Source organism: Protopterus annectens, chromosome 4.part0 (assembly GCF_019279795.1).
Source record: "Protopterus annectens isolate FY-2018-M chromosome 4.part0, PAN1.0, whole genome shotgun sequence".
Classification (NCBI taxonomy): Eukaryota; Metazoa; Chordata; order Ceratodontiformes; family Protopteridae; genus Protopterus; species Protopterus annectens.
In genome coordinates, this window is record NC_056733.1 from 1,998,541,323 (window position 1) to 1,998,555,602 (window position 14,280).

The 14,280-nt window shown below is 44.4% G+C and overlaps 1 protein-coding gene across 1 annotated transcript in view; it reads right to left on the minus strand.

Moving 5' to 3' along the window:
• Positions 1 to 14,280, minus strand: part of KPNA4 (karyopherin subunit alpha 4) — a 1,407,074-nt gene that overhangs the window by 805,030 nt on the left and 587,764 nt on the right. The window contains exon 7 of the mRNA XM_044069621.1: positions 7,860 to 7,945. Coding sequence (XP_043925556.1) covers positions 7,860 to 7,945 — 86 coding nt within the window. The remainder of the gene's footprint in view (positions 1 to 7,859; positions 7,946 to 14,280) is intronic.

The window sequence follows — 14,280 nt, forward strand, 5'->3', positions numbered from 1 at the left end:
GTATTTTGAAGTACCGAGTTAGTTGCCCCTGTTTTTCTGGCGTAAGATAGGCCATCTGGGTGTTTGTGTCCAAGTTGGCACCCAGGAAAGTTATTTTCTGAGATGGTGTTAGCCTGGATTTCTCTTTGTTGATTGTGTATCCCAGAGAATGCAGTAACCGTGTTACATAGGCCAGATGTTCCAGAAGTATGTGCTTGCTGTCCGCTTGGATCAGGCAGTCGTCCAAATAAGGGTAAATTTGTATCCCTTGAAGTCTGCAGTAGGCAATCACTGATGCCAGGCATTTTGTGAATACTCTGGGCGCAGTAGATAAGCCAAAGGGCAATGCAGAGAATTGATAGTGGATTGAACCTGCAAGAAATCTGAGGTATCTTCTGCAGCTTTGTCTGATTGGGACATGCAGGTATGCCTCCTTGAGGTCCAATGTTACCAGCCAAAACTCCTTGCCCAGCATGGGAAGAAGCTGCTGTAAAGTGAGCATCTTGAATTTTGGTACGAGTAAAAATGTGTTTAGGATGGATAAGTCCAAAATGGGTCTCCAGTCGGTTCCTTTGCTTGGTACCAGAAAAAGTCTGGAATAAAAACCTTGACCTTGTTCGTGAGTAGGTACCTCTTGAATAGCTCTCATGCCTATGAGCTTTGAAATTTGTAGTTGTGCCTCTGCCCTTTGATTGTGTGGCAGGTTTGGCATGCCTCTCATTTTTGGAAGAGTGTGGAATTGAAATTTGTAGCCTCTGTTTATAACGTCCAGGATCCATTTGTCTGTTGTGACAATATGCCAATTTCTTGCAAATAATACCAACTTTCCTCCCAAAGGTGCTGCCAGCTGAGACTTGCTTGGCATGGAAATGAGGGAGTCATTGGGTTTGTTTCCTGTATTGTTGTGCACTGTCTTCGCCACCTCTTGGTGCTGGAGTTTGCCATTGTCGGCCTCTATATGATCCTTGTGATTGCCCTCTGCCTCTTGTGCGTCTGTATCTACCTCTTTGGGGCTTGTCAGTGGCTGGAAAGGACCGGTTTTTTGAAGGCCAATTTCTGCTAAAACGTGGTGGTTGGACCTGTAGAAAAGCTTTGACAGTTTGCATAGATTTGGCTTTTTCTTCCATTTTCCATAATATCTCCTCAGCATTAGTACCAAACAGCACATCCTTTTGTAAAGGAGCATCTAGAAGTTTAGCTTTCACATGATCAGGCAAGCTTTGTTCCCTAAGCCAGGCATGTCTACGAATGACTGATCCTGTAGCAGCAGCTCTACTTGAGGCCTCTAGGGCATCATACCCACATTGTAAGGTGTGTTTACCCACTTGCTCTGCACTATGCATCATATCCTGCAACTCCTTCAAATCTGGTTGTTCAGGTTGAGACATTTTATTCCTTAATTGTGATAACAGAAACTGTTGATATTTAAGCATATGAAACTGACAATTTAAGGCCCTCATGGCTAGGGTGGCAGAGGTATATACCTTTTTCCCCCACCTTTCTAAGGATCTTGACTCTCTTTCGGCAGGAAGTGGATTCTTGGCAGTAGAGGCCTTCAATCCCTTGGGGCCTTGAGAAATGGTTTCAGGGTCAGCATTATGGCTTTTGTAGAGAAATTGGTGAGAGTTAGGAACTCTGTAGTACCTATCAGGTTTGACTGGTGCAGGAGGCAGGGAATCCGGGTTAAGGCAAGCCTCCGAATAAACATCATCAAGTATGTCCAAAACAGGAGGTATCGCCACAGGTCTGTGTTGAGGTAACAAAAGAAATTCCCCAAGTCTTTTCTTGGAATCGGAAAAGTCTTGGCCTTCCCAATGGAAGTGTTCCCTCAAAGTGTGCAAGGTTTCCCCAAAGGAAAAATCCTCAGGAAAAGATACAGAAGGAATGGACTGCTCTGCATCCGAATCTTCAAAAGGGGAGTAAGAGTGTTCCTCTACATCAGAATGTTCTGATAAAATGGAGCCATGATCCGAAGAGGGAGAATCTTCCTCCACTCTGGGTCTCTTGTCTGGAGGGGGCTGAGAACCCCTGATAAGAGTAATTAAATCCTCAGTCATTTTAAGCATCTGTTTCTTAGGCATGGGGCCTGGAGAAGGGCCCTGTGCAAAAGGCCTCTTGGGATGCCTGGCTGATTTGGATTGAGTAAAGGCCTTAATAGAAAAGGAAGATGAGGGTCTAAAGACACCATGGGTGGAAGTGGACCTGTCCACATTAGGAGGCACAACATTCGTAATGGCTTCGGTGGTTGTCTGGGAAAGGGCCGAGTTACCTGCGGTCTCGGGTACAGAGGACACCGCCAAAGGAGTGTCGTCGGTAGTCAGGGACTGCAAAGGCATCTCGTTGAGAACCGGACCACGTGTAGCCGGTTTTGGCGTGATGTCGGTGGGGACCGCGGACCTCGCTTGTCGGTCCTTGCGTTTTTTGGACAAAACGGTAGTCGGAGTCTCCGACGACATTTTATAATCAAAGGCTTTACCAAAAAAGTGTTGGACGAACTCCGCCCGACGCTTAATAGTGCGTTTATTGAAAGTAGCGCAAAAGCGATAGCCCGAGACGTCGTGGTCTGGGCCTAAACAAGGTATGCAGAGGGAATGGAAATCCTTATGCGCTATCTGCTTCCCACAAGAAATACAATTATTAACTTTTTCTGACATCGGTCTGAGGCAAGAAAAGTTTCCCCAACTTGTTGGGAGGGTGGCCTAATGGTTAAGGTGTTTGCCTTACAAACACAAGGTGCAGGGTTTGAGTCTCACAAGGGATAATTAGCTAGGCTTAAAATGGCTCGCAAGGGCAGTTAGCCTAGTACTAATCTATGAACTATGAACGGGGTACTTAGCTTTAATGAAGACTTCGGTTTCCAATTTTTTCGTAATTCAGGAGCTGGCCGACCGGCACTTGCGAACTGCTTCTGCTTCGGGCACCGCGCAGCAAAAAAGACAGAAGAACATGGCGTCGGCTGTGTCTTATATACTCCGGCCTCACTGACGTCTTGGAGAGAAAGCGACAACAACCGACGCCGGACCTAGACTTTGGAATTCGGCCGACCGAGGACCCGCCTGACGGCAGAGAACCCATCTGTGATTACTGCAGCTGTATGCATGATGAACATCTGGAAAGGACCAGTTCTTAGTAGGTCAGTGTCCACTAAATCTTGGAAGTTGCACTTGTAAGAAATCTTTCACAGTTTGCATAGATTTAGCTTTATCTTCCATCTTTTTTAATACTTCTTCAGCCTTATCACCAAAGAGACGGTCCTGTTGTAAAGGAGCATCCAACAATTTTGCTTCAACATGATCAGGCATATTTTGCTCTTTGAGCTGAGCATGCCTTCTTAGCACAGACCCAGTTACAGCAGGCCTGCAAGAGGCCTCCAAAGAATCAAAACCACATTGCAAAGTACGTTTTCCAACTTGTTCAGCTGAAAGCAATAAATCCTGTAAATCTTTGTTTTCCACACAGTCAGAAATTATCATTTTCTGTTTAAGCAGTCCCATGATATGCTGTTGATATTTTAACATATGAAATTGACAGTTTAAAGCCCTGATTGCCAAGGCTGCAGAAGTGTAAACCTTCTTACCCCATCTCTCCAGCGCCCTGGAATCTCTATCAGAAGGGGTAGGATTTTTAGCAGTAGAAGCCTTAATGCCTTTCGGACCCTGAGAAATGGTTTCAGGATCTGCAACAGGATTTTTGAAAAGAAATTTGTAGCAGTAAGGAACCCTGTAGCATCTGTCTGGCTTACAAGGAGCTGGAGGCAGAGAATCAGGAGCCATACTAGATTCTGAAAAAACATCAACAATGTCTAGAACATGAGGTATAGCCAAAGGCCTATGCTGAGGAAGAAGAAGAAAATCCCTAAGTCTCTTTTTAGATTCAGAGAAATCCTGACTTTCCCAGTGGAAATGTTCCTTTAAGGTATGTAAAGTTTCCCCAAAAGAAAAATCCTCAGGGGGAGAAGCAGAAGGAATGGAATCTTCTGCATCAGAGTCCTCATAAGTAGGTATAGACAATTCCTGTTCATTAGGAGAGTCAGAAGAAATAGAATCCTGTACAGAAGATTCATAATCTATATCTTGCCTAGGCCTCTTGGGGGGGGGGGGGGGGTTGGCTACCCCTGATCAGAGTAATTAAACCTTCAGCCATTTTGATCATTTGTTTTTTAGGCATAGGGGCCTGCACACGTGGCCCAGGTGTCGATTTTTTAGGCATAGGTCTAGATTTTGGCCTTACTTTTGAAGATAGCGTCCGTCTAATATACAAATCTGTAGGCCTGAAAACACTCAGAAGCCGGTGCATGCACAGCGGCTCCGGACCCATCCAAGGTAGAGACATCCGCGGGTTCCATAATTGAAGCATCTCACGAATGGGTCTCAGTAGAGGCCTGTGAATCAGAAGTAGCGGGTATCAGGGGCTGTGAAAGCGCCTCACTGAGTACCCGCGAACTGGCGACTGGCTTAGAAGCGGTCGGCAGGTCTGCATTTTTCTTTGCATTTTTTAAGTATTCCAGTAGTCTGATTGCTAACCGACATTTCTGGATAATTAAAACATGAGGAAAAATATTTAGAAGCAAAAATGTACCGATGTTTGATAGTGCGTTGATTAAATAAAGCACAAAACAGACAGCAAGGTACGTTGTGGTCAGGGTCTAGGCAAGGAATACAGTACAAATGAAAATTCTTATAAGGTATTTGCTTCCCACAAGTAATGCAATTATTAACTTTTACTGACATCGGTAAGGAGCAAGAAAAAGTTTCCCCAACGGGGTACTTAGCTTTTTAGTTGAAGACTTCGGATCTGAAACTCGAAAATGAAAAATTCAGGAGTCGGCCGACCGGCACTAGCGAACTGCTTCTGCTTCGGGCACCGCACAGCAAGAAAGACTGATGTAATGGCATCAGCTGCATGTTTTATACCCCTGACGACCTGACGTCATGGAAGAAGGGACAGCAACTGACGCAGGACCCAAGACTTTGTTATTCAGGCCGGAGGGCAACCTGCCAGCAGATTACCCAAATGTAATGACTGCAACAGTGAAATACGAAGAACATCCCATTTGTCCTGGGTAATGAGTTCCCAGTTTTTTGCATGCAGACCAATCGTTCCACCTAAAGGTGCATTCAGTTGGGAAGTGCTTGGAAATTTTAAAAGTCATTGTGACAGTTTTCCATAGGGGGGAGTCTTACTACTCCCTGATTTGGGTGTGGAAACGCCCCACTGTTTAGTCTTGTGTGTCCCCTGGGACTGAAACCTGGGGTTTCTGCTGTGTCTTGGTTTGGCTTGAGAAGACCTGGAAGGGGCTGGAAAGGACCAATTCTTGGAGGGCCAGTGCCTACTAAATCTAGGAGGCTGAACTTGTAAGAAATCTTTTAACAGTTTGCATAGATTTAGCTTTATCTTCCATCTTAAGAACTTCCTCAGCCTTGTTGCCAAACAGGCGGCCCTGATTTAAGGGAGAATCCAGAAATTTAGCTTTAACATGATCAGGCAAAGATTGCTTCTTAAGCCAAGCATGCCTTCTGAGCACAGACCCAGTAACAGCAGCTCTGCAAGAGGCCTCTAATGAATCAAATCCACATTGCAAAGTATGTTTTCCAACCTGTTCAGCAGAATGCATTAAATCCTGTAATTCTTTATTTTCCACACAATCAGGAATCATCATTTTCTGTTTAAGCAATCCAATAACATGTTGCTGATACTTTAACATATGAAACTGGCAGTTTAAAGCCCTAATGGCCAAGGCTGCAAAAGTGTAAACCTTCTTATCCCATTTATCCAGCGCCCTGGAGTCTATCAGAAGGGGCAGGATTTTTAGCAGTAGAAGCTTTAATGCCCTTCGGCCCCTGTGAAATAGTCTCTGGATCCGCAACAGGATTGTTAAAAAGGAACTTGCGTGACTCAGGGACCCGGTAATATCGGTCAGGTTTTCTGGGAGCAGGAGGCAAAGAATCAGGGGCCAAACTAGATTCTGAAAAAGCATCAACAATGTCTAGTGCAGGAGGAATGGCTAAAGGCCTATGCTGAGGCAGGAGTAAGAAATCCCTAAGCTTCTTTTTTGAATCAGAAAAATCCTGGCTTTCCCAGTGGAAATGCTCCCTTAGAGTATGTAAGGTTTCACCAAAAGAAAAATCCTCTAGCGGGGAAGCAGAGGGAATAGAGTCCTCTGCATCAGAATCCTCATAAGTAGGTAAGAGCAAATCCAGATCATCAGAAGAATCAGAAAAAACAGAATCCTGGTCAGAAGATTCATAAACAACTTCAATCCTAGGCCTCTTAGAAAGGTGGGGTTAGCTTCCCCTGATTTGAGTTGTTAGATCTTCAGCCATTCTTATTTGCTTTTTAGGCATAGAGGCCTGAGCATGTGGTCTGGGCGTCGGTTTTTTAGGCATGGTTCGAGATTCAGGCCTAAGTGAAGAAGGAGGCTTCGGATTAATATGCAAATCCGTAGGCCTGAATACACCCTCAGAAGCCAGTGCCTGCACAGCGGCTCCGGACCCATCCAAGGTAGAGACATCCGCGGGTTCCATAGTTGAAGCATCTCGCGGCATACCGGACTCCGAATGGGTCTCCGTAGAGGCCTGCAAATCAGAAGTAGCGGGTATCAGGGGCTGTGAAAGCATCTCACTGAGTACCGGCGAACTGGCGACTGGCTTAGGAGAAGCGTTGTCTGCAGTTTTGGACCTTGGCAGCCTGTCTCTGTCTTTATCTTTGCGTTTTTTTTGGAATCCCGGTAGTCGGATGGCTAACCGACGACATTTCTGGATAATTAAACCAAGAACCGAAATATTTAGAGACGAAAATATACAGACGACGGATAGTCAGCTGATTAAATAAAGCACAAAACCGACAGCAAGGTATCTCGTGGTCAGGGCCTAGGCAAGGAATACAGTACAAATGAAAATCTTTATGAGGTATTTGCTTTCCACAAATAATGCAATTATTAACTTTTACTGACATCGGTAAGGAGCAAGAAAAAGTTTCCCCAAAGGGGTACTTAGCTTTAGTTAGACTTCAGTTCTGAAACTCGAAATTTTCAGGAGTCGGCCGACCGTCACGTGCGAACTGCTTCTGCTTCGGGCACCGCTCGGCAAGAAAGATTGATAAAATGGTGTCAGCTGCATGCTTTATATCCCTGACTACCTGACATCATGGAAGATGAGACAGCAACTGACGCAGGACCCAAGACTCTGATAATCAGGCCGACTGAGGGCTAAGTGCAAGTAGACAACCCAAATGTAATGACTGCAACAGTGAAACACGAAGAACATCAGAAAACCACTGCAAGTCTTTCTTGAAGGGAGAAGAAAAAAAAACAGCATGTAAAGGCAAACCTACTGGCAAACTGTGTGGTGAAATAAAGGTGAAAAAATGCAACCAAACATCATTAGAGAAATATGGGCTCAGCATCTGTTTAAACTGTGTCTCTCTTACAGGTGGCTACAAGTTAATCACAACACAACTGCCTAAAGGAATTTCACAGAACTGCCTTGACCATGAAGTTTCTAAACAAGAGAAATGGGCTTCCAGCTTCCCATGAAGGCAATCTAGCCCACAACTTCACAAATAAATATTGCCTATATCAGTGTTAAAGAGCACAGGCTAAATATACTGAGAGTAAGTTTCTTAGCAAGTTCCTTGAAACAGACTTAGCAAATCATTTCTCAACAACTTGTCCAGTGGCAATTCTTTGTGCACGTTTAAAAATCATCCTTTGGATGTCCGCTCTGAAAATCTGCCAACTGGAAAACAACGGTACACCTGTTATTACAAGAAATGCTTTCCTAGTAAAAGCTGGTTTAAGACAGAACTGAAAAGCTAACACAAAATGGAAGTTAGTGAACATGTTAACATTTCTTTTTTAAAATTAACACTGAAATACTCACTAGACTCAACTACAGCCTGAGTTTGATCAGATGTTCCAGACGCAATATTTGTAAGAGCCCATGCTGCTTCAAACTGCAAGGAGGGGCTGAAAAAGCAAAAAATACTTCACTTCCAGTTCAGCGTACTGCCTAGCATTTAGATCTCACTTCAGTGTAACTTTTTGTTTGCTTTCACATAATTACACACATGAAACACCATTTCTATTTATACCTATTTTCAACACAAAGGTACAAGAACTCACATACAACACAGTTCTGCACTTTCAGATCTGTGTTGGTAGTTCAGCCACCATTCCTGTCCAATTAGTAGAAGAAATACTGCCACTAAACTGCGTTATTCTACAAGATGTAACAAATAAGCATTTCCATTTACACTGGAGAGTAAAAGTCAATGGTCAGGACGTGTTATCACAGTTCATTAGGGCATGCAGAAACTCAAGTCCTGGCTCTATCTGCCAGTTACACAGTCAGACCAATGCCAACAAAGCAGCTGTGATACCACAAACTTTAAGAACACAGTTCTCAAAGCGTGACAACACATGTATGTTTGCATACAATGTTAAATGCATTCAACCTGTTATAATTATGTGCACAATCATACACCCACCTACAAACTCAAAAAAAAAAAAAAAAAAAAAAAAAAAACACAAGAAAACTACCCCAACCCTAAATCAAACTAATTTCTTCTACCGAGCAGATATCAAGCTATATTCCTACAATTCCACATCATAAAATGAAGCCTGATGGACCTAAATTTACCACCAGAGATCATCAGTATTATTTCCAGCCCTTATGTGAGGCTTGGAGAATCAATAAATGTATACTACCACAAACTGGTAAAAAAAAAAAAAAAAAAAAAGTCATGTACTCACCATAACATTCAGAGTTGTGGCTTTTCATTTGTCTTCAACCTGTGGGAACACGGATCCGGTACGGATCCGACTATGCCACATTTCCCAGCATCAGATCTGAGCTCCAAGCTCCTCCCTTATCCATAATGCCAGTCTCCCTCCTCCCCTCAGAGTTTGCTGCCGACAGTAGCACCCAGACCTAACCAAGACCCTAACATCTTGGCAGTAGTACCCTGAAAGCACCACATGAAAAACAAAGGCTTGCCAAAGTAAGGGCCGTCTCTTCCACCCGTTCTACCACACAGCCTACATAAAAACAGGGGGAAAGAGGGAGGGACGGCTGAAGACAAATGAAAAACAACAACTCGGATGGAACGTTATGGTGAGTACATAATCTTTTTATCTGAAGTTGGTTTTCATTTGATCTTCAGCCTGTGGGACAGAGTCCCCAGCTACCAAAAGGCCGTGGCAGGTCCTCATGGAAGGATATTCCTGAGCCAGCAGAGCCAAAGGATGCCCTGCCTCTGGACAGGAGATCCATTTAAAGTGCAAAAAGAACATGTGGGAAGATGCCCAAGTAGTTGCAGAGCAAATGTCATCCAAAGAAACCCTAGACCAAAAGGCCGCTAAAGTAGCCAAAGACCTGGTAGAATGCACCTTGACCTGACATGTTGGAGATAGTCATTTGGCTGCATATGCCAGAAAGTACAGTTGTGCACACTTACCATAAATGTAGATGTTCGAGAGTATTCACTGTTGCAGTCATCACACTTGGGTTATCTGCCTGCAGGTAGCCCTCAGTTGGCCCAAATACCAGAGTCTTGGGATTTCTGAGTCAGATGTTGTCGCCTCTTCCATGACATCAGGGGTAAAAAAACATGCAGCAGATGCCATTACATCAGTTTTTTCTTGCCCCAGATGTCAGGAGCCCCCAAAATAGAAGCAATTACATGATGTGGAATAACTCCAGTAAAAAGTAAATACCATTGCCATACAATATAGGCAAAAAAAAGAGGATAGGTAGAAAGTATAGAAAAATCAGGGGTCTGGAGGGAGGGTAACCAGGACTGCAACACTGAATACACTCTAACATCTACATTTATGGTAAGTGTACACAACTGCACTATGTTCTTTATATTTCACTGTTGCAATCACACTTGTGTTGATTCCCAAAGCTGATGAAGGGTGAAGGCAGTCAATAAGTATTAGGGCTGGCTAGCAGGCCTTGTAAGACTGTTGTGGCAAACCCAGTTATGGATTAAAAAAAAAAAAAAAAATAGGCAAGTGGTAATGCTTTGTGAAGGTGTGTACAGAACTCGAGGTTGCAGCTTCCAGGATGTCTCTGATAAGGACCCCCCTGAGAAATGCTGTAGAGGTTGAGGCAGCCCTAGTGGAATGAGTTCTGATCCCCAGTGGGGTAGGTTTTCCATGGTGTTTGTAGCAGAAATGGATGCAGTGTGCTATCCATTTGGAAATAGTTTGCTTTGAAATGGCCTTGCCCTCTGCCCTTGAAGCAAAGCTGACTAGCAGCTGGTCAGACTTTCTGAAAGGTTTAGTCCTGTCTAGGTAGAACCTGAGCTGTCTGTGCATGTCCAAGGAGGGCAGGATCCTTTCACTTTTATTCTGAGGATTAGGGAAAAAGGTTGGTAAATGGATGGATTGGTTTAAAGCCACACTGGAGACCACCTTGGGCATAAATGACGGGTTAGTCCTGAGGGAAACCCTGTCCGCATGGAAGACAATGAAAGGTTCCAAAGCCATAAGGGCCTGTAACTCAGACAATCTTCTTGCTGAAGTGATAGCAAGAAGTAAGGCTGTTTTCCAAGAGAGGAATTTTAATTCTGCTGTAGCAGCAGGCTCAAAAGGGGGAAGTGAGAGTTTCTCTAGTACAAAGTTAAGGTCCCAGGCAGGAGTGGGAGATCACGTCGGGGGGTCTTAAATTGTAAGCTCCTCTCAGGAACTGTTTGACCACAGGGTGAGAAGAGGGGTGGGCTCAGTACTGTAATCAGCTGAGATGGCAAGAAGCATTAATCTTAATTGAGGAGAAGGATAGGCCTTTGTGGACCAGTTCTGCTAGATAATCTAGGATTTGAGGTAAAGTGGGAACGGCTGTGTCCTTTCCCTGAGATTGGCTCCAAGAACAGTACCTTTAACTACTTTTCTGAATAGGATTTCCTAGTACTAGGCCTCCTGGCCTCAAGAATGACATCCAGCACCTGTTTGCTGAGGGTTGCTGGTGATGTACTCAGGGAAGAAGCCAGGCTGCTAGGTTCAGGGTTAGCAGCTGAGGATGCAAAATCTGGCCCCTCCTGCTGGGACAGCAGAGAGGGTGTCTGATGCAGCTGCCAGGGTGGCACTGCTGTCAGACTGCGTAAAAGTGCGTACTAGTGCTGGCGTGGCCAGTCCGGTGCAATAAGGATTGTCCTTGGCCTGTCGAGAGGAGGGGCACAGGGGGAAAGGCAGAGATTGAGAGGTTTTCCCATGTAAAGGATACTTTCCATGCTTGGCTGTGGGGAGTTCTGGTGCAAAATTTGCTCAATTTATGGTTTTGGGGGGGAAGCAAAGAGCAAAGACCTCTGGGTCCCCTAGCTATGGATTACAAGTTGAATGAGTTGGGATCCAGTTTCCACTCATGTGGGTCCATTAGATTTCTGCTCAAGTCTGCCAGTGAATTTTGTTTGCCTGGCAGGAATTGAGCTTGCAGGTGCACTTGATTGCATTGCTCAAGGCTGTGTTCCACAGAGCCATGCCTGCAGAGTGGGTAGGAATAAGGTTCCCCCTTGCTTATGTACCACATAACTGTGGTGTCTGTCTTTATCAAGAGTTGCCCTGGAAGGATAAGGTATTTGAAGGCTGTTAGAGCATTCTGTACAGCTAACATTTCTTTTTGATTGCTATGCAGGTGCATTTGTCCTGGGTTCCATTTGCCTTGAATGCATTTGTCTGTCATGTGAGCCTCCCATGCATAGTCTGATGCATCTGTTGTCAGGGTTTGGGTGGCAGGGGGATGAGTGAAAGGGAGTCCCTTGTTGTGGTTGCAGGCCTCTGCCCACCAAAGGAACTCTGTCCTTAGGCAAGGAATGATCGGAATCACTGTTTCTAGGTCCTGAGAATGTTGACACCACAGACTTTTTAAGTACCACTGAAGTTTCCTCATATGCAGTCTTGCATATGGAATTAGGAGAATGGATGAGGCCATGAACCCTAGAGCTTGCCGTGGTTTTCTTGCAAATAGCTGGGTTTGTGTGGCCAGTAGTTTGAAGTAATTTTTCAAATAAACCTGCTTTTCTCGAGTGAGGAATGCCATCTGGGAAGTTGTGTTCAAGCTTGCTCCCAGGAATACAATTTCTTGACTGGGAACCAAATGACATTTCTTGTCATTGATGGTATACCCCAGAGAAGTTAGGAGTCTCTTTACAAATGTCAGATAATGAAGTAGCAATTCCTGACTGTTCGCCTGAATCAGGCAATCTTACAAGTATGGGAAAATTTGAATGTTTCTCTGCCTGCAGTATACAATGGCTGGAGCCAGGCACTTTGTGAATACCCTGGGCGCAGTAGAAAAGTCAAAGGGAAGTGCAGAGAAAGTACAGTTGTGTACACTTACCATAAATGTAGATGTTCGAGTGTATTCACTGTTGCAGTCATAACATTTGGGGTAATCTGCTGGCAAGTTGCCCTCAGTCGGCCTGAATAACAAAGTCTTGGGTCCTGCGTTGGTTGCCGTCTCCTCTTCATTGACATCAGGTTGTCAGGGGTATAAAACATGCAGCCGACGCCATTTTAAATCAGTTTTTCTTGCCCCAGATGTCAGGTGCCCCACAAATGGGGAGCAAAAATATACATAAAAATCTGTAAATATATAAATGCACCTTAGAAACATAAAATTTACCTTCAACTAAAAGCAAATACACCACAAAGGCTTTTGAGTATAGTGAAGGAAAGAAAAGGTATAGAATGGGGGATGGCGGGTGGGTAACCCGGACTGCAACAGTGAATACACTCGAACATTTACATTTATGGTAAGTGTACACAACTGTACTATGATCTTAGTGTTACACTGTTGCAGTCATTGCATTTGGGTAGAATCCCAAAGCTATGGATGGGAGGATGTAACTAAACAGCATTAGGAACAGCTATAAGGCCCTGCAGGACTGCAGTGGCAAAGCCTGCCCTGGATTTAGAGAAGAGAGGTAAATGATAATGCTTTGTGAACGTATGAACAGAGCTCCAAGTAGCAGCTTCTAGAATGTCTTTGGTTGGGACCCCTCTGAGAAAAGCTGAAGTAGAGGCAGCCCTGGTGGAATGGGATCTGATCCCCTTGGGCACAGGTTTACCATGGTGCAAATAGCAGAAATGAATGCAATGGCTTATACATTTAGAAATAGTCTGCTTTGATAAAGCCTTCCCCTCTGATCATGCAGCAAATGCTACCAGTAGCTGCTCTGACTTTCTTAGAGATTTTGTCCTGTTTAAGTAGTATCTTATTTGTCTGTGTACATCCAATGAATGCAGAATCCGCTCCCCCTTGTTCTGCAGATTTGGGAAAAATGTTGTCAAGTGAATGGTCTGGTTAAGAACCACACTGGATACCACCTTAGGCATAAAAGGATTGGTCCTGTGGGCCACCCTGTCGGGGTAAAATATGAAAGGCTCCACTGCCATCGGAGCCTGTAGTTCTGAAACCCTTCTTGCTGAAGTGACTGCGAAAAGAAAAGCTGTCTTCCAAGACAGAAATGTTATATCCGCAGTAGCTGCTGGTTCAAAAGGAGGCAGGGTGAGTTTTTGAGGTCCCAGGCAGGAGCAGGTGTTCTCCTGGGAGGCCTTAAATTTTTGGCCCCTCTGTGATACTGTTTAAGCAGTGGATGAGAAAAGAGGGGAGGCTCTGTGTTGTAATGAGCCGAGATGGCAGAAGCATGGATTTTTATTGAAGAAAAAGATAAGCCCTTGTCAAACATCTCAGTTAAGTATTGTAAAATATGAGGAATACTGGGGCTTTGCTGTGTCTATTCTTTGTGCTTGGTTCCAAGCACAGAATCTCTTCCATTTACCAGCATAAGATTTTCTAGTACTAGGCCTTCTGGCTTCCAAAATGACATCCATCATAGGTTTACTGAAAGATGTCGCATGAATATTTAGTTGAATAGCCATGTTGCAAGATTCAGAGTTTGGAGCTGAATGTGCAGAATTTGATAGTTCTGCTGAGACAGTAGATGAGGTGTTTGAGGCAAGTACCACGGAGGAAGGTGTGACATATTCCTTAAAAGTGGGTACCAGTGCTGGCGAGGCCAGTCCGGAGCAATTAGGATAATTTTTGGCTTTTTCTATCTGACTTTTAGTAAGACCTTGGAGAGCAGAGGCAGAGGGGGGAAAGGCATAGACTGACAAGTTTTTCCAGCTGAAGGATAGAGCATCCACTTTCCATGCTTTTTTTTTGACGAGTTCCTTTACAGAATTTGTCCAACTGATAGATCTATTTGCCTCTCCCCAAAACTATGTCTGGACTCCCCCATTTCTGTGTTAACATGCTGAAGATTTGTGGATTCAGTTTCCATTCATGTGGGTCCATA